At 48.0% G+C, this 27,048-nt stretch overlaps 1 protein-coding gene and 1 long non-coding RNA gene across 2 annotated transcripts; both read right to left on the reverse strand.

The window, feature by feature from the left end:
* Positions 1-1,205: 1,205 nt before the first annotated feature.
* LOC308359323 lies at positions 1,206-4,269 on the reverse strand. Its single transcript, XR_013968423.1, has 3 exons — positions 2,043-4,269; positions 1,551-1,612; positions 1,206-1,346 (listed from the first exon to the last, which is right to left on the reverse strand). It is a non-coding gene; the product is annotated as an uncharacterized lncRNA (long non-coding RNA).
* Positions 4,270-14,575: 10,306 nt separating this feature from the next.
* Positions 14,576-15,514, reverse strand: OR2C1 (olfactory receptor family 2 subfamily C member 1; the record flags this gene model as incomplete). Its single annotated transcript, XM_080830327.1, has 1 exon — positions 14,576-15,514. One exon carries the CDS (start codon positions 15,512-15,514, stop codon positions 14,576-14,578), a length of 939 nt encoding a protein of 312 aa, XP_080686453.1.
* Positions 15,515-27,048: the final 11,534 nt, after the last annotated feature.

Consider the following 27,048-nt stretch of genomic DNA (forward strand, 5'->3'; position numbering starts at 1 on the left):
GGAACGGGAGATGCCCGTGTCCCCAGTGAGGAGGCAGACGTTTCCTCGGGCCGTGGGAGGAAGAGCGGCATTGACATAATGTGGAGAAGGCAGAGCCGTGTGGTGGGGACACATCAGGGTCCAGGCTGAGGAAGTTCCCGAGGGATCCATGGGGTCGGGACAATTACTAACCGCTAAGAGGGAGCAAAGAAGGCCAAGTGGTAGCACATGGACGGAGTTAGAGACTGGGCCGGCGAGGAGCGGGAGCCCCTACATCCGACAGTCCCCCTGTTCAGGGCCCCCTTGCCCTCTCTCTGTGGGGACGGTCTCTCCCTTGTGGCCACCACCATTTCAGAGCCAAGCTCTTCACAGGAGTGAGACGGTACAGGAATGTCGGGGTTAAAAGAGCTACCTGAAACCTGTCTGGGATGGGAGAGGCAGAGCAGGTTGGTAGGACGTGTCAGGGCGCCGGCCGCCTCTCCTACCACCCCTCGCTCACTAAGGGCCAGTTAGAAGCTTGGGACATAACGGATGCAGGTGGCTCCGGGTGCGTGCCACGTGCCACGTACTGGGGATTTCACAGTGAACGTGGCAGGCGTGGTCCCTGGCCTGCGGGAGCCACACTCCATGGGGAAACGGACGACAGGTGAAGGAAGAAAGCTACTTTGGGATAAGTGCTGGACAGGGACCGCGGGGCGGACGGGGAAGTGGGCGTGGCCTGTTGGAGAGGACACAGGAGCTGAGCTGGGAGGGAGGCACCGTCTGTGTCAGCAGCTTCGGGTGGGCGAGGACGTGACCCGTTTGGCGGAGCAACGAGGGGTGGCTGTGAGGTCCAGGAGGAGAGGAGGATGGGAGGTGCGAGGGCTAGACAGGGTATTGTTGTGGGTTTACGCTCTACAAGCCCTGCTGCGTGTGACAAGGGGGAGGGTGATGACAGGGTCTGGCAACCGAGGTCCGAGTCCTGGAGCAGCCTGCGAGCTGCCCACGGAAGTGGCTGATGTGACAGCTCTCTTTCATGCCAGGAGAGCTGAGAAGACGTGGGGAAGCCCGGACACGGGGGGCGAGGCACCTCCCACACGAGGCCGCTGTGCTCCCCTGCCTCAGATGTGTGCCCGCCCAGCACTCGGCCACCTCACCTCTGCCTGGTGCTTGCAGCTCCTGATCTTAACCACTAGAGACCAGATAAGTGAGACCAAATTCTGTTTTTTGTTGTTGTTTTTGTTTTTAAATCACAGGGGTCTGAGACTATTTCTTTTCTGCCTCCTCTGTCTCACGTGGTTTCCTAATGCCACTCGTAGACGTTTTACAGTCCCTTAAGCAAGAATTTCTAGTGATAGATGATGGGGTCTGTTCTCAGGTCCCAGATTCTGGGAAGAAAGAAAGAAAAGAAAAAAAAGAAAGAAAGAGTGAGCTCAATGAGGAGACAGCCCTGTTGGGAGTGCCCAGAAAGTCAGTCAGATCCCACCTGAAACAGGGGCTTGATACAGAGGAAAGCACTTTGAAGGGGTCACAGAGCTCACAACAAGAGCAGGGGAACAGTCAGAAGGTAAACCGGAGTCTCTGCACCTCACCTGGGGCTGGGGAGGAACGCAACTCTGAGCTTGAGTCGGCTGCGGGGTTCTAGATTAAATGCCTTTGAAATAACCCAGAAAACAATATTGCAAATGTTACTTGATGGTAACAGCACTTAGGGTGGAGATTTCTTATGTGCAGCCCTAATGCTCCTTCACTACAACTGAATTCTGTTACTTCTAAACCAAGTATATTCACATCCGCAAGTCTGCCCTCACCTGCACACCAGCTCTTCCTGGACTTGAGACAAACCCTTTTCTCATCCAGCTTTTTTTTCCAACAGGGAAAGACAGAGGAGGACAAAATTGTTGATTTTAATTGTTAACTGTTGACATGTATATTTGCTGTACTGTTTTCTTTTAAGCAGATGAACAATCAGTGTGTCATTATAAATCTCAGTGTTTATTTCATTAGAATCCTTGGGAACGTCCCTGCCCTCCTGTGTGTGGTTGCTGAGGTTCTGGGCTTGAATGTGAAGGGGCAGGACTCACCGCGCGCCCAGGCCCGCTCCTGCGGATCCCCCTGGCTTCGGGCTCAGATCCCTCGTACTGGAAACTCCTCCCGATCAGACTTGTGTGTGTTCGCCGAAGTTCCGTTAGTAAGTCCACAGAATGAACCACTTCCGTACTACGATTCTTGCGGATGGATTTCTGGGACAGAATGTATCATGCTGGCCTGAAAAAAATGAAAGGCTTGAGTTCCTGTGGTATTTTTAGGAGGACAAGGGTCATCTCTGGGTGGTGGGGCTTAAAGCCTCCCCCACCCCCGTGAAACATGTTTTTTCTGTAATGTGCATATACGACTTTAGAATGAAGCAATTTTTCTTTTTTTAATTAATGGCTATTATGCCAACAATCTGCTGGAAGGACCTTCTCACCACACAGAGGCCACTGGCGATGGCCCTGGTCCCCACCCTGGTGCGCTCAGACTCCGCTAGGGGGTGTATTCAGGCACATCTCCAGCTTCAGATACAGTGGGTGCAGGTGAGGCCCAGGAGTGTGTGTTTGTGACAGTTTTCCAGCACTGCTGGCCTGGGACCCCACTCAGAGCCCCTGCTCTGTGGCAGCCGCCCTCCACCAGAAGCTGTTTTCTCCCCAACCTGGCAGAGGGTGCAGGCTCCCAGGAATCTTTCCCAGAACAGGGGTCTTCGAGACCAGGACTGTGTGTTGGGCAACTGGGGCCCAGTGAGCTGTGCTTGATGCCTGTCGTCTCCCAACCGAGGTTCCGGATTGACTCTTACCCCGCCAGCCCTTCTTACCAGGGATGCTAGAAAGATCACGAGGTCCCTGCACGGCCCTCCCCTGCCCTGTTGTCTGTCCATCTGGCATCTCCACGGGGCCTCTGCACCCAAGGTGGCGAGCCGTGCTGTTCCTGGCCACGAGGGAAGGGCTGTGGAGTCCGGAGAGCTGAGTCGGCAGAACGGAAAGCCCACAGAGCTCGGAGAAGGGGCCTGGGCGGCCGGCGCGGCCGGGGATGCAGGGGACTTCCAGGAAACTGGGCAGGAAGGTAGGACACGGGACCTGCTGGTCTTGTTCCCACACGGAGTAGGTAGGACTCTTGGCTCTGACAGCCAGGGGACAGGGAAGTCCCCGCAGAGGCCATTACCCCGCCATCAAGAGGACGCTGCCTCCGCTGCTGCGAGCCCACAGCCCCGACGGACGGCCCGGTACAGGCCAGAGAGGCTGGCGCTCAGCGTTGCGGCTTTTCCCCGTGCCCTCCGGAGCCCAGGGCCGCCTCCGCCGGCCTCTCTCACGGAGCACATGGCGTTTCCCTGTGCAGCTCGCGGCCTCGGCTTCCTCTGTGGGCCTCCAGCAGCCTAGACTCTGTCCCGTTCCTTCCTGCTCCGGCAACGCCCTCCTGTCCTGACCCCGGTGTGTGCTGGCCGAGTCCTGGCAGCACGCTTTCCCCTCGTTTCCGCCGAGCTCAGGGCAGCCTGTTGCTACTCAGCTGCCGGCGGCGAGGCCGTGCAGAGTGGAGGTAAGACCTGGGGACAGACTGGAGGTAAGACCTGGGGACAGACTGGCAGAAGAGAGAGAGCTGGCCTCTCGGCCTCAGATGGGTCACTGTGTCTGAACATCCAAAAAGAGACAGTGGAGGGGCGCCGGGGTGGCTCAGTCAGTTAAGCGTGTGCCTCGGCTCCCATCGTGATCCTGGGGTCCTGGGATCGAGCCCCGCATCAGGACCTCTGCTCAGCGGGGTGTGTGCTTCTCCCTCTCCCTCTGCTTGCTGCTCTGCCTACTTGTGCACACACGCTATCTCTGTGTCAAATAAATAAATAAAATCTATTAAAAAGAGAGGTAGTATAGGACAGTAGTGGCATCTAGGGGCGATTTTCCTGTGAGACCAGGGTTAGGAGTTTGTAAATACTAAAATCAGAGAATCAAACTAGGCTAGGACTTAGCAAAAGGCTGAATCCCAGGAGAAATTCCATTTAGGGGTGTCTGGGTGGCTCAGCTGGTTGAGCATCTGCCTTCAGCTCAGGTCATGCTCCCAGGGTCCTGGGATTGAGCCCCATGTCGAGCTCCCTGCCCAGTGGGGAACCAGTTTGTCCCACTCCCTCGCCGGTGTACATAACTTGCTTTCTCTCTCTCATAAATAAATAAGATCTTTAAAAAAAAAAAAAATGACAGCATAGGAGAACAGTACGTGGGATCTCCAGGTGTGTTCCCCATGACTACAGGGTTTGGACCTTGAACATAGTAAAACTGGAAAATGAACTTAGGGTGTTACTTATCAGAAGGCTGAATCCCATGAAGAATTCCATTTACGGGGGCACCTGGGTGGCTCCGTGGGTTAAAGCCTCTGCCTTCGGCTCATGTCGTTATCTCAGGGTCCTGGGATCGAGTCCTGAGTCAGGCTCTCTGCTCGGCAGGGAGCCTGCTTCCCCCCCACCCGCCTGCCTCTCTGCCTGCCTCTCTGCCTACTTGCAATCTCTGTCTGCCAAATAAATAAATAAAATCTTAAAAAAAAAAAAAAGAATTCCATTTACGTATTTGTCCCTTATGGTGCTTGAACTGCGACTCTCCTCGTCCTGTTCTTTCTCCGCAGACCCGTGTCTTTCTGTTCCCTCAGGTCTTGAGATTAAAAACAAACAAACAAACAAACAAAAAAAAAAACAACTAAAAAAGAGAATCAAAAACCGGATGACTCGGGGCAAGCCGAAGCGAGGAAGGCCCTGTGGAGAAAGTCTAGGGGAAACCCTGAGCCCAGGAGAGACCAGCAGGGTGGGCCTGAGCCAGGAGGGCAATGTGGATGTTCTCCAGGGGAGCGGGCGGGAGACCCCCGTCCCAGGACAGGGGGCAGCAGACACCCCGGGCCGGGGAGAAGGCCGTGCGCGTGTCCTGAGTGGGGGAGACGAGTCTCAGGGCTCTCCCTGTCGCCCCCAGCCAGTCCCCGAACTGGAAGGAACGTCTACGTGCCAGCAGCGCGGGAGAAGCTTTAGCCGAGGTTGCTACCTCATTCGGCCCCCGAGGCCACCCAGGAGAGGAGCCTCACGCGTGCCGCGGGCGCGGGGAAGGCTGCAGCGAGCGCTCCGAGCTCACCGCACACCCGAGGACCGCCCGGGAGAGCGAGCCTGCGGCTGGGGGGAATGTGGGAAAAGCTTCACCCAGAGCTCCAGCCTCACCGTCCGCCAGAGGACCCACACCGGGGAGAAGCCTTATCAGTGCACCGTCTGCGGGAGGAGATTCAACTACAGCTCCCAGTTCGGTGCTCACCGGCGGGTCCACAGCGGGCAGAGCCCCCAGCGCTGTGCGCATGTGGGAAAAGCTTCAACAGCTCCCACGTCCGTGCCCACCAGCAGACGCACCCTGGGGAGAAGCCCCGCCAGTGCTCTCGGGGTGAGAAAAGCGTCCCCGAGAACCCCGTCCTCACCCGCCATCGGGGGGCACACCGAGAAGAAACACGAACACCCCAAAAAGGGACACACATTACGAGCATATAGGAAAGCCAACATATCAGTGCCCTAGTGTGTCTCTCCCGAAGCATCTCTCGGCTCGTGGAGGCCTCTGTGAGCGAGCCCGTGGCTCGGCAGGAGACTAACAAGCGGAGCTCAGGAACCACAGCAGGGACAGCCATCAGCGTACGTGTGCCGAGCTCCCTTCCTGGGCCCGCCACAGACCCCCGGTCCTGTGTCACCGCGGACTTCCAGCTGCTTTCCACACGGGATCCACAGTCCTGCCAGGAAACTAGGGTAACCTTGTCCTGGAGAGAGAATGGGTGGCTGGAGGCCTGGGAACGGTTTCTGGGGCAGGTCAGAGAAGACGTGTTCCCTGCTCGTGGGAAGCACATCTGGAGGGGAATGGCCTTGATGACCCCTAATCCAATAATGACCTCTAGGCACCTGCTCTCTGCCATGTCTACCTCACAGTAGGTCATTGCTCTGTCCGCCAGTCACCCAGAAAAGAGAGTAAAGCAGGGGGGACAGCTTAAGCCACAGGGTACCACTACTCGAAGTGACCAATCTCAGAGCAAGTGTGCCATCTGGGTTCCTCTTTCTAGGATTTCTCCTCTCTATCACGCCCACCCAGGTTCCTGGTTTCTTGTGTTCCATTTAATGGTTTCTACAGGTTTATAAGCATAACTATTTCTTTTTTTTTAATTAATATTTTTATTTATTTATTTATTTGACAGAGAGAGAGAGATCACAATTAGGCAGAGGGGCAGGCAGAGAGAGAGGAGGAAGCAGGCTCCCTGCTGAGCAGAGAGTCCGACGAGGGGCTCGATCCCAGGACCCTGGGATCATGACCTGAGCCGAAGGCAGAGGCTTTAACCCACTGAGCCACCCAGGCGCCCCAGCATTACTATTTCTAATGAAAATAAAGGTGTTTCTCCCTCCAGTCTCTGGGCCTGTTGTGCTCATTTTCTCAATTAGAGACTTTATCCTTGGGGCCACTGGGTGGCTCAGTCAGTTAAGGGTCTGCCTTTGGCTCAGGTCATCAACCCGGGGTCCCGGGATCAAGCCCTGTGTAGGGCTCCCTGCTCAGTGGGGAGTATGCTTCTCCCTCTGCCTCTGCTCCCCACTCCTGCAAATGTGCTGTCTTTCTCTCTCCCTAAAATAAATAAAGAAAATCTTTTAAAATTCAAAAAACTTGATCCTTGTGCAGAGGCCCACAGGTTCCTGAAAGGGCCGAAGAGCCTGTGTCGGCACAGGAGGACATACAGGGGAGCAGCAGAATCGGGTCGGAGGTGGACTGCATGCTCATGGCGGGGGGACATCACAGGTGTAAGGAAACGGGTGCAGGAGGAAGGACCTGCATTGAGGAGTACTAGGAAGCAACCTAGGGGCGCCTGGGTGGCTCAGTGGGTTAAGCCCCTGCCTTCGGCTCAGGTCATGATCTCAGCGTCCTGGGATCGAGCCCCACATTGGGCTCTTTGCTCACTGGGGAGCCTGCCTTCCCCCTCTCTCTGTCTGCCTCACTGCCTACTTGTGATCTCTGTCTGCCAAATAAATAAATAAATAAAATCTTTTAAAAAAAACAACCTATAACCTATTATTCTGAAGAGATATTTAACCTGTGAAATTTCCATGGATTAAACGTGGTCAGAGATGGGCACGTCGTCTCGTTCCTGGCCTGGGCACTCAAGCTGCTAGTACTTTCTCTAATTATGGTGAAAGCAAGTGTCATGGTGGCTGCTTCAGTCTTTTTGAGGAATTAAACAAGAAAATGTTTTTCCTCAAAACAATAAAGAAAAGTTTTAGTTTTAGGGAAGAAAGAGGAGGCAGGCAAGTCCGAAGACTCTGTGTCAGCGTCTCCTCCAGCTGAGCCTTGCCCAGGTGCCACATTTCCCTGCACACACCGTTCCCGAGCAGGACCCCCCCGGACAGCCTATGCTGGGCGGTTCCCAGAGCCCCGGGCGCAACACTGCTCTACGCGGAGGGAAAAAATGGCATCTTCCCAGAGCCTGGCTGAAGGCAAACAGGTGGGTTTCACTGTGACCTGTCCCAGGACAGCAGACTCCACTGGACATCACGGTGGGGAGGAGAGACAGAGCCCAGGGTGGACCCGCAGGGAAGGGCTGTGGATACCTGGTCAAGGAGCTGGATTTGCTTAGCGAGGGAACCAGCGGAAGTCAGGGGACACGCCAAGGATCGGAGGCGCCCAGGGAGCCTCTCCTGCAGGCTCCTCCCACTCCCGGGTGCTGCCAGGGAGCTGGGGGCAACTGTGGACCGCTTGCCTTGTTGGAAGTGGGGCTGCCTCCCCCCTCCAAACCGCTTCATGCTCCGGTCTGCGGGGCAGAGAAAGGAAGAGCCCAGCCCTCGCCTGTCAGCTGCCCTGGACAGTCTGGAGGAGACAGGTAGGAATGGAGAGCACATTCATTGATTCATTCCTCCAGGAAATATTTCGCATCTTCTCGTTCTCTGCGATACCAGGTTCTTTAGCAGCCGCACACAACACCGTCAAGGAAGCGGACACTCCATCTTCCAGAATCACCTCTCCGGACCTACAGAAGCACCAGCACCGGTCTGGCAGCACCACCGGCTCCAGCACCCCCAAGATGGGACCCAGCTCTGCAGGGCCTGTCTTCCAAGTCCTGATTAACCCAACCTCCCACTGTGCCCCCCCCCCCAGCCCCACGGGACTAGCTGCTCCCTGGGCTCACTATGTCGGGTACCTTTCTGCCTACCTCCCCGGGACTCCCACAGCCTCACCACTGCACTGGCCCCTGGAGGAGGAATCTGAAGTAGGTGCATAGCAGGGAACACCCCCAAGCCTACAGCTCTTTTCTCCGGTACAGAACAGCCTCCTGGTTTGGTTCAGCCCTTCACGTGTCTATTACGAAGCCAGTTTTCCCTCCTGTGTGTGAAATCCTGGCACTCCCCAGATGGTTTCTGTACTTCCCTCCCTCATGGAAACATTTTAACTAATCGATACAATCTCAGTGGGCACTTCCTTGTGATTTACTAACCACTCCTGGGGGCAAGACCCTCAAGATTCTCGCAACCCAAAGAAGACGGCCAAAGCCACAGATCACCCCCTCACAGATATCTGTTGTGGTTCCTCAGTCCAAGATGGTAGATGGGTGCTCGCAGCCGAAACGGGAGCTGGATCCCTCCAGCTGCCCGACCCCAACTTTCCTTTCCCCTGGCCACCTCTTCTTGGCCTGTCCAATGTGCAGGAACAGCCCGGGGAACACTGGGACCCTGGGCTGGAGCGTGCCCATTTCTCCACTGACCTCATCACATGCGAATCTCTGTACCCCCTGTTTTCGCCCTCACCTCATCGTCCTGTTATTCATCCTTGCCTGGCTTCCTGGCAGGCAGTGAGAACACAGGACTCTAGCAAGTAACCTAAGTCCCTGAGGCAGGGGTCAGGCCTCCAAGAGTGAACTTGGTGCAGCCAGCCCTGCTCTGGCGGATGGAGGAAGTGGGTCAGACATGCTCCATGGACTTCGCCATTCTAGTGGCACCTCTCGAGTTTTTGCAGAAATATGCGATTTACTAAGTGTTGCAAGTAAAGTCTGGGTTTCCTGGGAGGCCCAATGCACACTACTACAAAAGAAGAGGAAACTAGTCTGTTTGAAGTGTCTCTGACATCTGTCTTCCCTCCATTTTCACTACTAATGTTCTAAACAGGATATCTGAACCTCAGTACTACTGACATCTTGGTCCAGAAAGGTATTTATTGTGGAAGGGTACGGTGCAGGGAGGGGTAATGTTTTGTGCATTATAGGGCACAGGCAGCTGCACTCCTGGCCTCCACCCACGAGATGTAATGAGCAACTCTGAGGTGTGACCACAAAATTGACTCCATTGTTACCATGTGCCTTTTCGGGCAAAAAAATCGTCCTTGGTTAGGAACCCCTGTCTAGGGACATGTCATTAGACCAGGCTGGTATAAAAGTTTTCATCTCTCCACCTGGTCTTCCTACATAGCAGATCTGGACTTCCTGACTCTCCATATATCTAATCCAGCTGTAAAACAAATCTCTTCCAAAGCCCTGGAGACTTCTGGTTGCCACTGAAATAAGCTACGACCTCCAAGCCTGCAAGGTTGTCCTCGACATTCGAGGCCCCTCCAGCCTCACTGCCTCCTACCCTACGCACATCCCCCAACCAGCTCAGGTGAACCAGTTCTAGGTCCTGGAATAAACAGGCTCTGGCCTTTCCAGTCACGGTGCCCCTTCCAACTAAATTTTTCCTGCCTAGAGTACTCTTTTCTCAGGGTTCTATTCTTTCTTTCCACAGAAAGTGAACAGGAGGGGCTGCAGGTCTCCGTCCCTCCAACCAGGGGAGGAAGGGCACTTGAGCCTAGAAATGTGGAAAGAAGGAAACCTTTGTCCTCAAGGAGAGCACCGTGGAAAGGCAAGACCCCACTACCACCACCGCCTTCTTGAAGCCTCCGAACGCTGGGATCTCCTCGGCCCTGTCTCTAACCCTCTCTCAAAGCGCCTTCTCTAACTCCAACCAATACCAGGACGTTTCTGGTGGGTTGTCTTCACCGGCTTAGGAGCTCTCTGAGGGCAAGGGGAGGGTCTGAGTGCTCTTTCGAAGCAACAGGCCTCAGTGAACGCGCGCTTCAACGCCGTACATCGCAAGGGCAGGAGGCTCGGAACCTTCCAAAGGTCTCTCCAGGGGGAAATGCGCGGACCCGTGCCCCGAAGGGAGACGGGGGCGCGCCGGCCACTTCCTCCCCACACCCCCAAGAGGGGCGAGGTCCCGGCACACTGCCACTCGGGTCTTCGCGTCCCGGGAGGGAAGACCACAGCCGCAGGGTAGAGGGAGGGGCCGCAGAGCTCGGGGCCTTCCAAACAGGAAAAGTCAGCTTCACAAGTGTCACTCACCAGCCACTCCATCTTTTCCAACGCGCCGCACCGAAAGCTGCCGCGGGGAATGCCGGGACCTTCGGACGGCCTGACGCATGCGCAATGGCTCAGCAACCCCCCCACAACGGGCGGGGCGGAGTACGCAGGCGCTTCCTAAAGGACCTTTCGGTTTCTCTGGTTTCCGCCTTCCGCTAATCGACAGCCCTCCTCACCAATGAATCGACAGGATCTTCTTGGTGTCGTGCCCTGGAGCCAATCAGGGTATTCAAGCAAACGGCGGGTGGGGGGAGCCGGGCTTTAGGCGTTTGTTAACTCTCTCCTATTGGTTACTGCTCTTCTGTTGGCCAGGCGCTTCCGCTTCCTGACTTGGACGGGTTTTCCTTCCAACGCAGGTGTTGCTCAGAGGTGTTTCCAGATGGGACAGCGAAGTAGTTAGAGACCGTCGCGGTATTGCTGTGCTGGGCACACTTGTAAACACGTCCATACTACGTAATCCTGACATCCTATTAAGTCAATAGTATTACCTTTTTCATCCTCCAGAAGAGGAAACCACGACCGTTTTTAAGTGACTATCAATAGAGAATTAGGATTTCCAACCCAATGTTTTCTTCCCTGTTTGTTTTAAATGTCCCGTGCGTACCGCAAACCGATCTCCCATGAAAAGAAAGTTTCCGCATTTCTTATTCCACAAGCTGCACTTTCTTTCCAGAGAAAATAACTGTTACTTGTGTGTCTATTTTTCCGTGCCTTCCTATGCAATTTTGCCCGTTTATTTTATCTTGAAGGTTTTCTATTTCGATATATCGACCTCACCATTTATCTTGAGGCTGCCGCGTTTAGTCATGGACCAGAACGTATTCAATCTTCAATCATTTCCATTTTGGTGGACACTGAAATACTTTCCTCATTTTATGTGTCTTTGTTATCCTTGATTGGGATATTCCGGATATATTTTGAAGAATGAGCTGATAGATTGGGATGTGGAGTTTGAGGGAAGTTAACAGTGCAGACTCCTCTGTGGTCTCTCTGCCTTTATGCTGGCCCATTCATCCATCCATCATTTATGAAGACACTGGTTGCCCAGCAAAGGAGTATACTGGATCAGGACATAAATGGAAGGAGGTGGGAAGTGAAATAGACTAACTAATCTCCCTATGAATGTCTTCCACTTTGATTAACTATAACACTGAGCAGTTTTCTCTAAACAATCCTGCACACATTCTCTATTTGATCCTTATAATGATCCTGCAAGGTATTCTATTCATTTTACAGATGATAAAAGGGAGTGCTGGAGAGATCAGATCTACTAGCTACCATATCTCATTATTTCTGGAGTACATAAAAATGCCTCATAGCTCCTTGTGTCATGAATTTTCTGTTATCTCCTGTGTCCCTACTTAGACGCAGAGTAATTAGACAGCTACATTGTTAGGAAAGAGAGAGCAGAATGATTGTGGGAAGAAGGCTAGTATGTCAATTAGCTTTTTCTCCTCCAGTTCCCTGTGTTTTACTATGACTCTAACCCCACGTTAGATTAAAAATATTCTGTAGTTTTGATGGGAAGTTCTTCATTACTCCAAAGTGTTTTAGGATTCCCTCTTTATTTTCCTATTTCCTTCCAAGTTATTTAGTAATTTAAATGATATGCCTAGAGGATATGACTGTTCAGTTTCCTTGGTAGTTACAGTTCTGATAAATTAATCCACTGCCGTTCTGGTTTATATATTAACATAGGAGTTTAGTCATTGTGATCCTACCTTCTGAGAACTTCATCTACTCTAAGCGTGCTGCTCAGTAAAAATTTTGAACCTGCAAGTCTCTGGAGTTTGATAAATACACCAAGATAATGCCAGTACTTGGCTAGATCTGGAGACACACTTGAAATATTACTGAGTGGAAAATTGATAATATAGGTCATGGCTCGGATTACAACTGGAAAAACCAATTCAGAACAATAACATAACTAGATTTATTTGGAGGGGGCATTATAGATATGTTCAAGGTGGACATTTGTCACTTTTTGTTTGGCACTGTCCAAGAGACAGGGTAGCTTCAAAATAGTAAACATAAAAATCATTCATTTCACAAGTTTAGTTCATAGTGTGAAAACGGGATACTTGTGGAGCTTAATTCATTTCACTAAATGTTTATTGAGCATCTGCTATGTATGAGACATGTGTTTAGGTGCTGTGGAGGATATAAAGTATATCACTCTTCTGAAAATAGTCCTAAAACCTATTGATTTCCTTTTCTTTGGAAATGTAGTTGCTGAACAACTTACTCATATTAACCCAGTTTCTCTAAGGAAAGAGTACATGAAATGTGGTAGTAGGTATGTATTCCCATGGCAATTCTAGTAATGTGCTATATCACATATTGGCATTCTAATTCTAATACCTGTGTTCTGCAAGTTGACTCATGGTGTGCTGGACTGATCGCTGAGTTCCAGTAATGTTAAGATTGAAAAAAACAGATCTGGAGGCAAGGGACATGCTTTATGGAGAGATGATCTTTCCTGGGCTCTTAAACTTGCTTAAGGAGTCTCAGAGCATCCCATAATCCACCAATGATAATAACATATCCAAATGCTGATAGCAAAGCTCATGGCTGGGATTTTAGAGGAGGCAATTTAAATAAAAAGGTTTAATTGAAAGGAAAAGAGTCTTTCTTTTTTCCTCATTAAATATTAGATGAAGCAGAAAATGACATGTAGACATAAAGGAGAAGATAAACAAGATGACAAAGGAACATATGGATAAGAAGTATGAGTAAACAAGGGCACCTGGGTGGCTCAGTTAGTTGGACATCTGGCTTCAGCTCAAGTCATGATTCCAGGGTCCTAGGATCCAGCACTGCATCGGGATTTCTGCTCAGTGGGGAGTCTACTTCTCCCTCTCCCTCTACCCCTCCCCCCAGCTTGTGCATACTCTCTCTCTCTCTCTGTTCTCTCTCTCTCTCTCTCTCTCTCAAATAAATAAAATCTTTTTTAAAAAAGAAAGTATGGGTAGATATGATGAGGGAGCAGGAGGCTGGCTGAGGACAAAGCAAAAGCTGGCACCTTGCACGCCCTCTCCACCCACTCCCCTGGGAAATGTGTGTGACATTCCTCAGGCACCCCTGACTGCCATAAATGAGAAACAAATCGTTAACTTGCAGAGATCACAATCCTGCAAGGCAGGAGTCTCCCTTGGTTTACAAATGTCCTTGAGATTTACAACAAAGAAGTTACCTTATCAATAGCACAATTTCCAGAGGCAAATAACTCAGTTCCTCAAGCCCTAAATAAAGTTAAATTTCTTCTAAACCCAAATCTCACTAACAAGGACACTTGATAGGAGAAATGTGAAACCTTATCTCTAGATCTCAAGATAGTGTCGAATCATTCCCAAGCATATGGCCCACTGATATACATCTAAAGGGTCTCACAAGAAGATTTTTACTACTAGTAATAAATAACCTTTCTCCCAACAATAGCTAGCCCCTCAAGGTCCTGGAGACCTTGCTTCCAAAATTCCTTAGAGACTAACATCATCCCCTTTGTCCTCACCTACCTAACTCCTGTGTATATAACCAACCACTCCTCACATCCCCGGGGCAGCAGCAGCTCTTCCTGCCCACGGGTCCTGTCCCCGTGCTTTAATAAACCACCATTTTGCACCAAAGATGTCTCAAGAATTCTTTCTTGGTCATCGGCTCCGGACCGCAGCCCACCGAACCTCACCCAGGTTCTAGAACTTCATCAGATAGACTGAAATATTGAGAAGAGGCAAAAAGAGATTGAGAAAGATGTGGGAATGGATAGGGTACAAAGATGAATTGTTTGAGTTTTCATTTAGGATTAATCATGTCTGGCTTGATTTTATGGAACGATAACATCATTATATAATGATATTGTGGTGGAACTGCTTTTTAAAGTACTTAATTCTCTACAAATAGAAAACAAGTAATATTTATTACGTGTAATAAATAACATGTGTACAACAAGGACAGTGAGCTATTGTCTGTACTAAGTCAACAACCTCTGAGCTATTGATGAGACTCACCTAAAATCTATTGTTCTCTGTAGTCCACAGGATTTTTAGTAAATAAGCATAGAATATTAGAAACAACTAACCATGTCTTAGCAGCTTAGGGTTGTTGGGAATATACCTCGGTTGTACTAGGGCTGGTTCTCCTCATATTCATCAGGACAGAGCGAGAATGAGATAAAGGCAGAAGAAGAAGAGGAGTTAAATGATGATGGGAGTTTTCCCTTCTCTCAGCCAAGTTCTCTTCCCTTTCCCAGCAGCCTCCTTAGTGCCCCCTTTACCTCCTTGTTTCTTAGAGTGTAGATGAGAGGGTTCACCATTGGTGTGATCACAGAGTAGAAGAGGGAAATGAATTTGCCCTGGTCCTGGCTGCTGGTCTTAGCCGGAAGGAGATAGCCGTAGATAGCTGAGCCATAAAAGAGTAACACCACCACCAGATGGGAGAGGCACGTATTAAAGGCCTTTCTCTGTCCCTCAGCCGAGCGGATCTTCAGCACTGCTTGAGCTATGTAGCAGTAGGAGATCAGGATGATGCTCAGAGGGACAGCAGTGAAGAAGGTGCAGACACCGTTGAGCACAGCCTCATTGAGACTCGTGTCTCCACAGGCCAGTTTGATCATGGCAGGCACCTCACACAGGAAGCTGTCCACCCTCCGGTGCCCACATAATGGGAGCTGCAGAGTGAATGTCGACTGGATCACGGAGTTGCTCAAGCCACCCAACCATGCAATGGCCGCCAACAGCCAGCACAGCCGAGGGTTCATAATGGTGGCGTAGTGCAGAGGCCGGCAAACTGCCACATAGCGGTCAAATGCCATCACCACAAGCAGAATGCACTCGGTAGCCCCTAGCCAGAGGAAAACGTAGAGCTGGGTCACACAGCCACCATAGCTTATGGTCTTGTCTGGTCCCCATAAGTTGATCAGCATTTGGGGGACTGAGCTAGTAGTAAAAGCAAGGTCTAGGGAGGAGAGGTTGCTGAGGAAGAAGTACATGGGGGTGTGGAGCCGGGCATCCAGGCAGGAAAGTAGGATAATGGTTGAGTTCCCAAGCAAGGTCAGCAAGTAAGAGAAGAGAATGACTATGAAAAAGATGATCTCCAGCTGCGGATGGTCAGATACGCCCATCAGAATGAAGCCCTCCGAGAAGCTGTAGTTGGTATCTGCCATTTTGGTTGCTATCAGTCACTTGAGGAATCTGTCCAGGGAAAACCACTGAGAGAAAAGCAAGTAAAAAAGCAAAGTAGATAAGGCTGCTCTGCATCAGAGGGAGTCTAACAGTTTTCTGGGCATCATATGTAAGTACCAATTTAATTCTTGTGACTGCATACGTTCATTGCAATCCCCAACAACTGTCAGTCCCACATGAATGGAAACTTTATTCCATTGAGTGGCAAACACGAGTTATTGTTGCAATGAAAGAAGGGCCTTATGAAGAACAAAAAGATTAGGGATCTTCAGTTCAGTGGTCACAACAGGGTAGAGGGAGTTGACCATTAGGGTTATATGTAGAAATTCTTAAAATACACATTTCCCAGGGCGCCTGGGTGGCACAGTGGGTTAAAGCCTCTGCCTTTGGCTCAGGTCATGACCCCAAGGTCCTGGGATCGAGCCCCGCATCGGGCTCTCTGCTCGGCGGGGAGCCTGCTTCCCCCCTCTCTCTGCCTGCCTCTCTATTTGTGATCTCTGTCTGCCAAATAAATAAATAAAATCTTTTAAAAAATACACATTTCCCCAGCCAAGGTTTTTATATGTTCATGGGAAAGGGAAGCGGACTCACTCTATTTGGAAAAGCTCTCCAGAAGTTTCTGATACACATCTCCCCCTCTCTTCCAAATCCTTCCCATTCTTGGTGAAAACTCCTGGTCTAGAAAGATAAAGTTTGAGGAAGAACATGATGAGTCTATAAAATCACAAAAAAAGTGGAAAGAGTCAATAATTCACCAAATACAGAAGATACAAACATGTAAGTTAGGAGGATGTAAAGGTAGGATAAACAAAACTTCACATAAGCCTCAGTAAGTTTAGGTGGAACAGGCTAAAGAAATAAACAGCAGTTATGCATAGGGGGTTAAAAGAGTTAGTGGGTACCCATTATTAGTAAAGGAAACTGTAAGATTTCAGAGGATATCCTTGATCCTTTGAGGTATATAACCATCATCTCCATGGAGTAGTTCTTAATATCTCACAAATAAAAATTAGGCCTTGCAAAAACTGACAAGGCAAGAAACAACAAATGTTGGAGAAGTTGTGGAGAAAGGGGAACCCTCTTACACTGTTGGTGGGAATGCAAATTGGTACAGCCACTTTGGAAAACAGTGTGGAGTTTCCTCAAAAAATTAAAAATAGAGCTACCCTATGACACAGCAATTGCACCACTGAGTCTTTACCCCAAAGACCCAGATGTAGCGAAAAGAAGGGTCATATGCACCCAATGTTCATAGCAGCAGTGTCCACATTAGCCAAAACGTGGAAAGAGCCAAGGTGCACTTCAACAGACAAATGGATAAAGAAGATGTGGTCCATATACACAATGGAGTATTACTCAGCCATCAGAAAGGATGAATACCCAACTTTTGCATCAACATGGATGGAACTGGAGATGATGCTGAGTGAAATAAGTCAAGCAGAGAAAGTCACTTATCATACGGTTTCACTTATTTGTGGAACATAAGGAATAGCACGGAGGACATTAGGAGAAGGGAAAAATGAAGGGGGGGAAATTGGAGTGGGAGATGAACCGTGAGAGCCTATGGACTCCAGCAAACAAATGGAGAGTTTTAGAAGAGGAGGGGTGGGGGAGGTAAGCCTGTTGATTGGTGTTAAGGAGGGCACGGACTGCATGGCGCACTGGGTCTTATATGCAAACAATGAATCATGGAACACTATATCAAAACTAATGATACTCTACTAAAGACAGCTATTCAAGCAGAGACTACCCAAGTTGTCGTGATACGAGGGATTATGCGCCACCACCGAGAGATTATACTTCCCGTGATTATGGTCATTCTAGTTCACGTGATGACTACCCATCAAGAGGCTATAGTGATAGAGATGGCTATGGTTGTGATCGTGACGATTCAGATCATCCAAGTGGAGGTTCCTACAGAGATTCGTCAGAGAGTTATGGTAACTCACGTAGTGCTCCATCTACACGAGGGCCCCGCCATCTTATGGTGGAAGCAGTCGCTACGATGATTACAGCAGCTCATGTGACAGATATGGTGGAAGTCGAGACAGTTACTCAAGCAACCGAAGTGATCTCTACTCAAGTGGTCGTGATGGGGCTGGCAGACAGGAAAGGCAGACAGGAAAGACGGCTTCTCCCTTCTATGGAAAGGGGGTACCCTCCTCCACGTGATTCCTACAGCAATTCAAGCCACGGAGCACCAAGAGGTGGTGGCCGTGGAGGAAGCCGATCCAACAGAGGAGGAGGCAGGAGCAGATATTAAAAACAAACAAAGGGGTGCCTGGGTGGCTCAGTGGGTTAAGCCTCTGTCTTTGGCTCAGGTCATGATCTCAGGGTCCTGGGATCGAGCACTGCATTGGGCTCTCTGCTCGGTAGGGAGCCTGCTTCCCCCTCTCTCTCTCTGTCTTCCTCTCTGCCTACTTGTGATCTCTCTCTCTCTCTCTGTCAAATAAATAAATAAAATCTTTTTTTTTAATAAATAAAATCTTTAAACACACACACACACACAAACACACCCCAAACGAAACTTTGGACCAAAATTCCTGTTCAAAGAAACAAACAAACAAAATGGAACCTTTTCTGTCATAACTATTCAAGGACTACTAAAAGGGGAAATTGTGTTACCTTTTTAAAAATTTCCTGTTTAAGTTCCCCTTCCATAATTTTTATGTTCTTCTGAGGGAAAAAAAGTAAAACCTGTTTAATCTTATTTGACTTTATGACATTGCTATTGATAAGCAAATGTTTGTACCCCTGGGGATAAAAATACATTATATGTTTATTAAAATTTAAAAAAAAATAAATAAAAAAGATAAGCAAATGTTAAATGTGTTAAGTACTTGACTTGTATACCAGTGTTGTAATTTTTCAAGTTAAAAGTGTCCCTAAAGGCCAATTCCTATATCTGATTTTTCCCAGTAAATGAAGCAAAGCAATTCTAAGACCTTCCACAAATATCTAGCCATCTAAAATAGAGAGGTGCATCCTTCTGCCTATACGAACAAGCTAGCTATTAGAGGGCGGTCGGGGTATGCTACTCTCAGGATTTCAGAGTGTCTTCAAAGTAAAATCTCAGTGTTCCCTGTATGAAAAACCTGAGATCAGATGCTTATGTAAGGAAAGTGCTTTTCACCCTGTAAATCCAAAAAAACAACTGGATAATGCTGGCCGTATTTTGTCTGACATTTCCTTGGGAATCTACAAGAACCTTCCTTCTCCCCTCCCCCAAGAAGACCATTTAAGTGTGCGTTAAGCAACTACAGAATACTAAATAAAAAGTTTGGTCAAGGGGCGCCTGGGTGGCTCAGTGGGTTAAAGCCTCTGCCTTCAGCTCAGGTCATGGTCTCAGCGTCCTGGGATCAAGCCCCGCATTGGGCTCTCTGCTCAGCGGGGAGCCTGCTTCCTCCTCTCTCTCTGCCTGCTTCTCTGCCTACTTCTCTGCCTACTTGTGATCTGTCAAATAAATAAATAAAATCTTAAAAAAAAAGTTTGGTCAAAACAAAAAAACAAAAAACAAACAAACAACAACAACAACAAAAACTAATGATGTACTGTATGGTGACTATCATAATACAATAAAAAAGGATAAAACAAATACTAACTTTAAAAAAATAGGCCTCGTTAATAATGGGCCAGTAGCATCCCTCTATCAAGTCAGGGATGATAAAGGATTTCAGAGAACTTTTTTTCCTCAGAGAACTTTTCAACCCTCCTTCAGGCAGAGCTCTACCTTACACATCAAGCAGAGTTTTAACTATTTGTCCTTTACCTTTAAAACCTAAGGTTGCGGAGGAACGGACTTACCCCCTGATAGCCAGCTCATCTTTCTGACCCAGAGTTCGTTCTGAAATCCATCTCACACCTCTGGCTAGCAGAAGTGCTTCTCCTCTTGTACCCACGTAGGGGAAAGAAACAGGCAGACACCGCCCATTTCTTTCCATAAACTGTGTGACATTTGGGTGGCTGGTGTTTTGTGGCAGCTCAGGGATGCCAGAATTTCAGACCGGGCGCTATGCATACGGAATGGTGTTCAGCCCAGGAACAAACCAGCCAAGCAAAAAGGGAAAAACCATACCTAGGGCGGGAAGCGATCAGCCTCAGTCACCAGAAAGAACAGAAGGAAATGCAGGATCAGCTAGATTCCTGGTCTGAGCCGGACACACTCCCCAAGCCAACGGGACTCTAACTCCAGGTTTGAATTCAGCAACTCGGCTGCCCTTCAGGGTGTCTTCCTCCCTCAGAGGGTCTCTTTCCCTGGTTCCTATTTCTCTCATAATCTGGGAAGGTTAAATCAATCCTGCACTACTGGCATTTTAAGGGGGGCCGATCTCACAGGGTGCGCTGTTTATGGGGCAATTTTGGCAGGGGGACAGCCAGACGGAGGTTGTCTGAGTACAGGATGGTTTTCAGGAGTGGCTTATAGGATGCACAGATGGTCATCCTGGCCTGCTGGTGAATGTGGTTTGAACGTTAAGGATATTGAGAAAAACAGCCGAGACTTGTGGGTCAAAGAGAACCCCAGATATTGTAATTGCCCACCGCCACCCAGTTTTCTGCCAGCTCCTCCTCTGAACTTCACAACTCTCAGCGGACCACTCGTGGACTAGGTGCCACATCTGGAATTGGGGTTGGCTACCTCCTAGCGTGCCTACGGCTCCGGAGCCGCTGGCGTTCCCGGTTTGTGACAGCATGCTCTCAGAGTCCAAGCCTTACTTTAATACTAGCCTGACGGGGCGCCTGGGTGGCTCAGTGGGTTAAGGCCTCTGTCTTCGGCTCGGGTCATGATCCCAGGGTCCTGGGATCGAGCCCCGCATCGGGCTCTCTGCTCGGCGGGGAGCCTGCTTCCTCCTCTCTCTCTGCCTGCCTCTCTGCCTACTTGTGATCTCTGTCTGTCAAATAAATAAATAAAATCTTTAAAAAAAAATACTAGCCTGAGCAGTGAAGGGAAAGTGAATCATCAAAAACAGAGAAACAAACCTAATTCTAAATTCCCAGTCCTGGTAGAGAAGTTTTTAAGACATGTTTGAAGTATTTCCTCTATTTGGGAGAAGGCTGGCAACGACATTCTTGAGAGCTGTTTGTGCCTGACTCTCTTGCATGGACGTTCTAAGTTAATCTTTCTTACTTTCTTTTTTTTTTTTTTAAGATTTTATTTATTTATTTGACAGACGGAGATCACAAGTAGGCAGAGGCAGGCAGAGAGAGAGAGGAGGAAGCAGGCTCCCCGCTGAGCAGAGAGCCCGATGCGGGGCTTGATCCCAGGACCCTGGGATCATGACCTGAGCCGAAGGCAGAGGCTTTAACCCACTGAGCCACCCAGGCGCCCCTAAGTTAATCTTTCTTAAGGACATGGTCAGAATGGGAAAGGGGTTTTCAGTGGAGAGTAACATTGAGGGAGAATGGCAAGAAGAACCACAAAACAAAACAAATTTGTCTAGATGGACGAAGTCCAAGGTGAAATAAAAACAAAATCTCTCCAGGCAGAAAGTTAAGGTATCTGGGGCGCCTGGGTGGTTCAGTGGGTTAAGTTTCTGCGTTCAGCTCAGGTCATGATCCCAGGGTCCTGGGATCGAGCCCCGCATTGGGCTCCCTGCCTGCCTCTCTGCCTACTTGTGATCTCTGTCTCTCTCCGTCAAATAAATTAATAAAATCTTTTTTAAAAAAGAAAATTAAAGTTACTTGATCAGATGAACAGGAATTTTATTCCTAAATCTTAGCATCCAAGAATGAGATATAAGTGAGTTTGAATCTTAAAAGAGATAAAATAGGACCCATAAACCAAAAAGGTGACAGAGTTCAAACTAAAATTGTGGAAATTGTAATGCCTAAGGGGCATCACAGTTTAAAAATACTGAACTTCAAGAAATCGTTATAGAGAGAAATTAAGGGAATAAATGCTGTCTGAAGGGGACTTCAACTTTTGCTGTTCATATCAGGAGAGACAACCAATCTCCCTTAAAGTTGATTTCTGAAGCTGCTGTTAGAACAGAAGTCCGGGCTGCACGGATCATGAGCCTGGGTCCGGTGGCTGCAGTTCTAAAGAGCCCAGGATCTCATAAACTAGGAAAAGGGCTAGACCTATGGCAGCATATCACACAGGTATACCAACTGAACACCACCAGCTCAGAGTGGAGATGGCTGGATAAGTGTGGTGTTCCAGGAAAGCTCTCCAGGCTACCTCTCCCTGCAAGGTGACAGCAGTTTGTAGTGGCTGTCACCAAAGGGAAAGCGGAGTGTTTGACGTGAGGACCAGGAGGGAAGCCTTCCGCCATGCAGTGCCTGGCCCGTTGCTTAGTGGAAGGTCTTACCTGATTTGCCTGATGGCTTAAAAGACATGGAACATGTGCAGATTTTTACAGAGGAGGAAGCAGGAGGCGACAGTTCCCACAGAGAGCAGCGAAGACGTCAGTTCGTTTAACAAGTGGTTGAAGGGAGGTTTGCCTTTGCTTTCTCTTCCACTTAATGTCTTCACAATAATGAGGATTTTAAAGATGTGATTGCACAACAGGTGTTTTCTTCTGAAAAGCAAAATAGGCTTAAATGAAAAACAAGAGAAATTACGACTGGATGAAACATGGGTGATTTCCTTGGCAAGAGAGAAAGAGATGTGCCCAGAGATTTGCATGTCTAAGGGCACTGGACTATAACCAAGTCCTCCGTGCCCTTCTCCTGCTGAGGATTCTGATCCTAGGACTCAAGTGCACACTGAAAAATTTCGTTTTCGTTATGCTCATCGGATTAAGCATTTCCCAGCTTCTCTCCTGGACCGTTTTACAAATGACTTCGTTAAAGAGTTCTTCATTCGTAGTTTTAAAACTTCCCTTCACAGTTCAAGTATGTTTGCCTCCTCTCTCTTCTCGCAGCTGATAGAGAAGGTCACACACGGCCCTGGGGCTCTAAAGCCATGACACCTCCAACCCTTCTTCTGTGGGAAGATTCCAAAATCAGCACCTTTGAAAAGCCATTCACTTCACACTCTCTTTCCTTTCCCCTTTTTGTCTCTCATAAACCCTGAAGTCTCTGTTAATAAAAGTCTGTGGATGGTTCACGGGAATATACCTTCGGCTTCAGGACCCTGCCAAATCCATCATGCTGTCCCTGGTGGGCCAAGTAGGAGAGAAAGAGAGAGAGAGAGAGAGAGGAATTAGGGAGGAGGCTCTGTGCGGGTGCTTCCCTGCCCACTAGTCGGGAGCACAGTCTTTTAACCTTGGGGCTGGCCCTGGCAGCACTGGCTCTGCCACCTGGAAGCCCAGCTGGCTCGGGCTCATTCTGCAGAGCCCAAGAGGGCACTTTCATCCCCCATAGGTAATTGGCACAAAGCATTTGCACGGCCAGCACATGGGGAAAGTCTGTCTCTGAAGAACCTGCGCCATCTTTCACCTCAGTTCGACCCCAGAGATATATTATTAATTTAATAGTAATAAGAATAACCACATTCTTTAACCAATGACCAGTGATGTTACTGTATCCCTTTCAAGGTGCTTTCATATGCTCCAGCTCAGTTTTTTTTTTTAAGATTTTATTTATTTATTTGACAGAGATCACAAGTAGGCAGAGAGGCAGGCAGAGAGAGAGGGAGGGAAGTAGGCTCCCTGCTGAGCAGAGAGCCCAATGTAGGGCTCGATCCCAGGACCCTGGGTTCATGACCTGAGCCGAAGGCAGAGGCTTTAACCCACTGAGCCACTCAGGCGCCCCTCCAGCTCAGTTTTTAAAATGCTTTCTGGGGCGCCGAGCCGGCTCAGTGGGTAGAGCACGGGACTCCTGATCTCAGGGTTGTGAGGTGGAGTCCCGCTGTGGGTGTAGAGATTGCTTAAAAATAAAATCTTTAAAATGCTTTTTATGGCAGTTGGAGCAGGTAGTCTGGTCACTACTCAGGAGATGAGTTAACTGAGCAGGAAGTGATTGTGTGACGCGCTTAGTGTTAAACATCGGTGACTTCAGTGTTTGCTCCTGCACTGAGCATAAACGAGCCATCCTACGCAGACGTGGTAAGGGTTTTGGACTCATCATCTGGGAGATGCCATCCTTGAGTGTTTTGCGGGGAGGAGAAGGGGGAGAAGGGATTCCCACTATCTCTGGCCCTAACGTAACCCACGAGTCAGGGGTATGAGCCTTCAACGCCGCCACCATTCCGTGTGAAGAGTAGTCACGAACGATACTAAATAAGTACATAAAAGGTGACTGGTAACCTCGTCAGGTCATTAGATGTCATGGAAGATAAATTATTCCAGAAACTGCAGACTTAGAAACCATGTCATGCAAAGGACTGGTCACTGAGGGTTCACCATGTGCCAGGTGCTTGTGGTGTCCAGGGGTGAGCACAATGGGCTCGGCCCCTGTTGACCGGGGCCTCCCACGCCGTAGGCTCAGGCAAGGGTCTCACTCATTAGTGCTGCCTGCTGATTTATGCCAGACACTGTGCTCAGCAGCTTACAAACATCATCACAACGACCACACCAGGTGGGTATTATTCCTACTTTACAAGAAACTAAGGCTCAGGGGCACGTGGGTGGCTCAGTGGGTTAAGCCTCTGCCTTCGGCTCAGGTCGTGATCTCAGGGTCCTGGGATCGAGCCCCACATCAGGCTCTCTGCTCAGCAGGGAGCCTGCTTCCTCCTGTCTCTCTCTGCCTGCCTCTCTGCCTGCTTGTGATCTCTGTCTGTCAAATAAATAAATAAAATCTTAAAAAAAAAAAAGAAACTAAGGCTCAGGTATTACATTACTCATCTAAGCAAAGAGTAAATTAAACCAGGTCTAATTTACTACAAAGTCCACACATGAAAAATCGAATCTCAATGAACAAAAATGGGGGAATTCAGTAAATGATGGCCTCTCCTGGACTACTACACCGACTGTTATCATTGGACTCTGTAAGTCTTCTCTTACTTTGATTTAATTTAATCTTATTTTATTTTCTACTTTATTCTCAATCCCTACTCTCATTCCGCTCCACACTCATGGGCACTGAATGTGGCTGACATGTGAAGTGTCTGGGTCTAATTGTACCCTTGTAAAACATAGTGTGTCTTATATATGTAAATGTTTTAAATTGACATCCATGGCATTTGCCATCGACTTCATCCTGTTTCTTACCTTTTAACTTCTTTTTTTTCACAAGGTTCTCACTTATGTTTTAAAAGACACAACCATGTTGCTATGTGCCCAACTGCTTCAGTATTTCTCATACTGAATACACATCTATCGTATTTTATTTTTCATTCATAGGGATAAACGCACAGCCTGTCTTAATTTCCCACTACCACAAATAATGCTGCAATGAACATTCGTGTGTATATCCCTTCATGGAAATGGATGAGTGTCTATAACAGATATGTGTGTATGTATGTATGTATGTAAGTATATTCTAGATGGAGATTGCTGGGCAACAAGGATATACTTATGAGCCTTCTCAGATTCTGCCAATGGGTCGATGCAGTCTATGACACCCAAGAGCAAGAAATGAAGATTTCTGATTTCCCCTCATCCTAGACAACACCTAGTATAATCACGTCTTCTAATGTATGCCAAACCGATGGGTATAAATCTCAGTTTAGTCTGCATTTCTATGATTAATAGTGAGGTTGAACAGTTTTTAGAGATGTTTTGACTTTTTAAATTTCTTATTCAATAACTTTTATTTTCAAATCCTCTGCCTACTTTTAGTTTTTCTGTGTGTTAGTTTACTTGCAGTAGTTCTTAGTATAGTCTAGGTAAAACTTGCTGGTTATACACATTATAAATAATTCCCCTGAACCTATGCTGAACTTCTTTGAACAAAAATCCTTAATTTTGATATAATCCAATTAATAATTTTCTGCCTTGAAGTTGATTTGTGCTTTTTAAAATTTTTTTTAAATTTATTTGACAGACAGAGATCACAAGTAGGCAGAGAGGCAGGCAGAGAGAGAGGGGGAAGCAGGCTCCCTGCTGAGCAGAGAGCCCGATGCAGGGCTCCATCCCAGGACCCTGAGATCATGACCTGAGCTGAAGGCAGAGGCTTAACCCACTGAGCCACCCAGGCGCCCCTGATATGTGCTTTTAAAAATTCTACCCAATCCCTAATATAGAAATAAATCCCATTTCTTTTCTTCAAATAGTCTTATGTTTTACATTTAAGTTTTTAATTCTTTGGGAGTTCATCACTGTGTGTGATATGAGGTAGTGATCCAACTTAATTATTTTATTAGAAACTGGACGGGGGGTAGTTTTGCTTCACACAAAGCAAATTCAGAGACAGACAGTCAGGATCTGGCGTGGTAGCAGGTCAACAATCATCAGTCCAGGTTCCCTCCCTCTTCGCGCTCCACCATCCTTGTCAGTGGCTTCTATCCTTCAGGCTACCTGTGGTCTAAGATGGTGGCAGGTGCTCTGGTCATCATGTCCCCAGTGCTGCAAGGAAGGTGGAAGATGTTTTTGCCTCTTAGGGGAAGCTATCCTAGAAGTTCCATCCAATAGCTTCACTTTACTTTCATTGATGAGGATTTGGATACAACAACATGTAATTGCAGAGGAGGCTGGGAAATGTAGTTTTTACCTGATCACAAATATCATATCATATCATATGCAGCCCCAACAATGTAAGTGTTGTACTACTAAGAAATGGAGAGTAGATATTCAGTAGCCAAGAAGTAGCCCCTGCTGCAAAAAGATTATTAACTTGCTCTGAAATGGCCTTTTGTATTGCTTGGATAAGCACAATAAGAATGAACTCCTTTATAATAAAAAATATCCAGGGCACCTGGGTGGCTTAGTGGGTTAAGCCTCTGCTTTCGGCTCAGGTCATGATCCCAGGATCCTGGAATCGAGGCCCGAATCAGGCTCTCTGCCTGCCTCTCTGCCTACTTGTGATCTCTCTCTCTCTCTGTCAAATAAATAAATAAAATCTCTAAAAAAAATCCAAATAAAAAAGATTTTTAGGGTCTTTCAAGTTTTTACTGAGAAAATATCACAAAATTCTCAAGTTTAATCATTTTAAAGGATTAAATACAGTGACTTTTTTTTATTATCTTCACAAGGCTGTACAATCACTGCCACTGTCTAGTTCCAGAATATTTTCATCTTCCCAGAAAAGAATCCCTGTACATTTAAGGAGCTACTCCCCATTCTACCTTGATCCTGATCCTCTAACCACTAATCTCCTTTCTGTCTATATGGAATTGTCTATTCCAGATTTTTCATATATAAGGAATCATATAAAATATGGCCTTTTAGTTATGACTTTTTTTTTACTTCTTTCATTTATTATAATATTCATCCATGTTGTAGTATGTATCAATACTAAATTCCTTTTATAGATTAATAATATTCCAATGTATAAATAGACTACATTTTGTTTGTTCATTCATCAGTTGATGAACACTTGGGTGCAATACACCTTTTAGCTATTATTAATAGTGCTACTATGAATGTTCATGTATGAGTTTTCGTTTAGAAGCATGTTTCTAATTCTTTTAGCTATATACCTAGGAGTAGAATTATTGGCTCATATGGTAATTCTATGTTTAACTTTTTGAGAA

This window comes from Martes martes (genome assembly GCF_963455335.1).
Source record: "Martes martes genome assembly, chromosome: 18".
NCBI lineage: Eukaryota > Metazoa > Chordata > Mammalia > Carnivora > Mustelidae > Martes > Martes martes.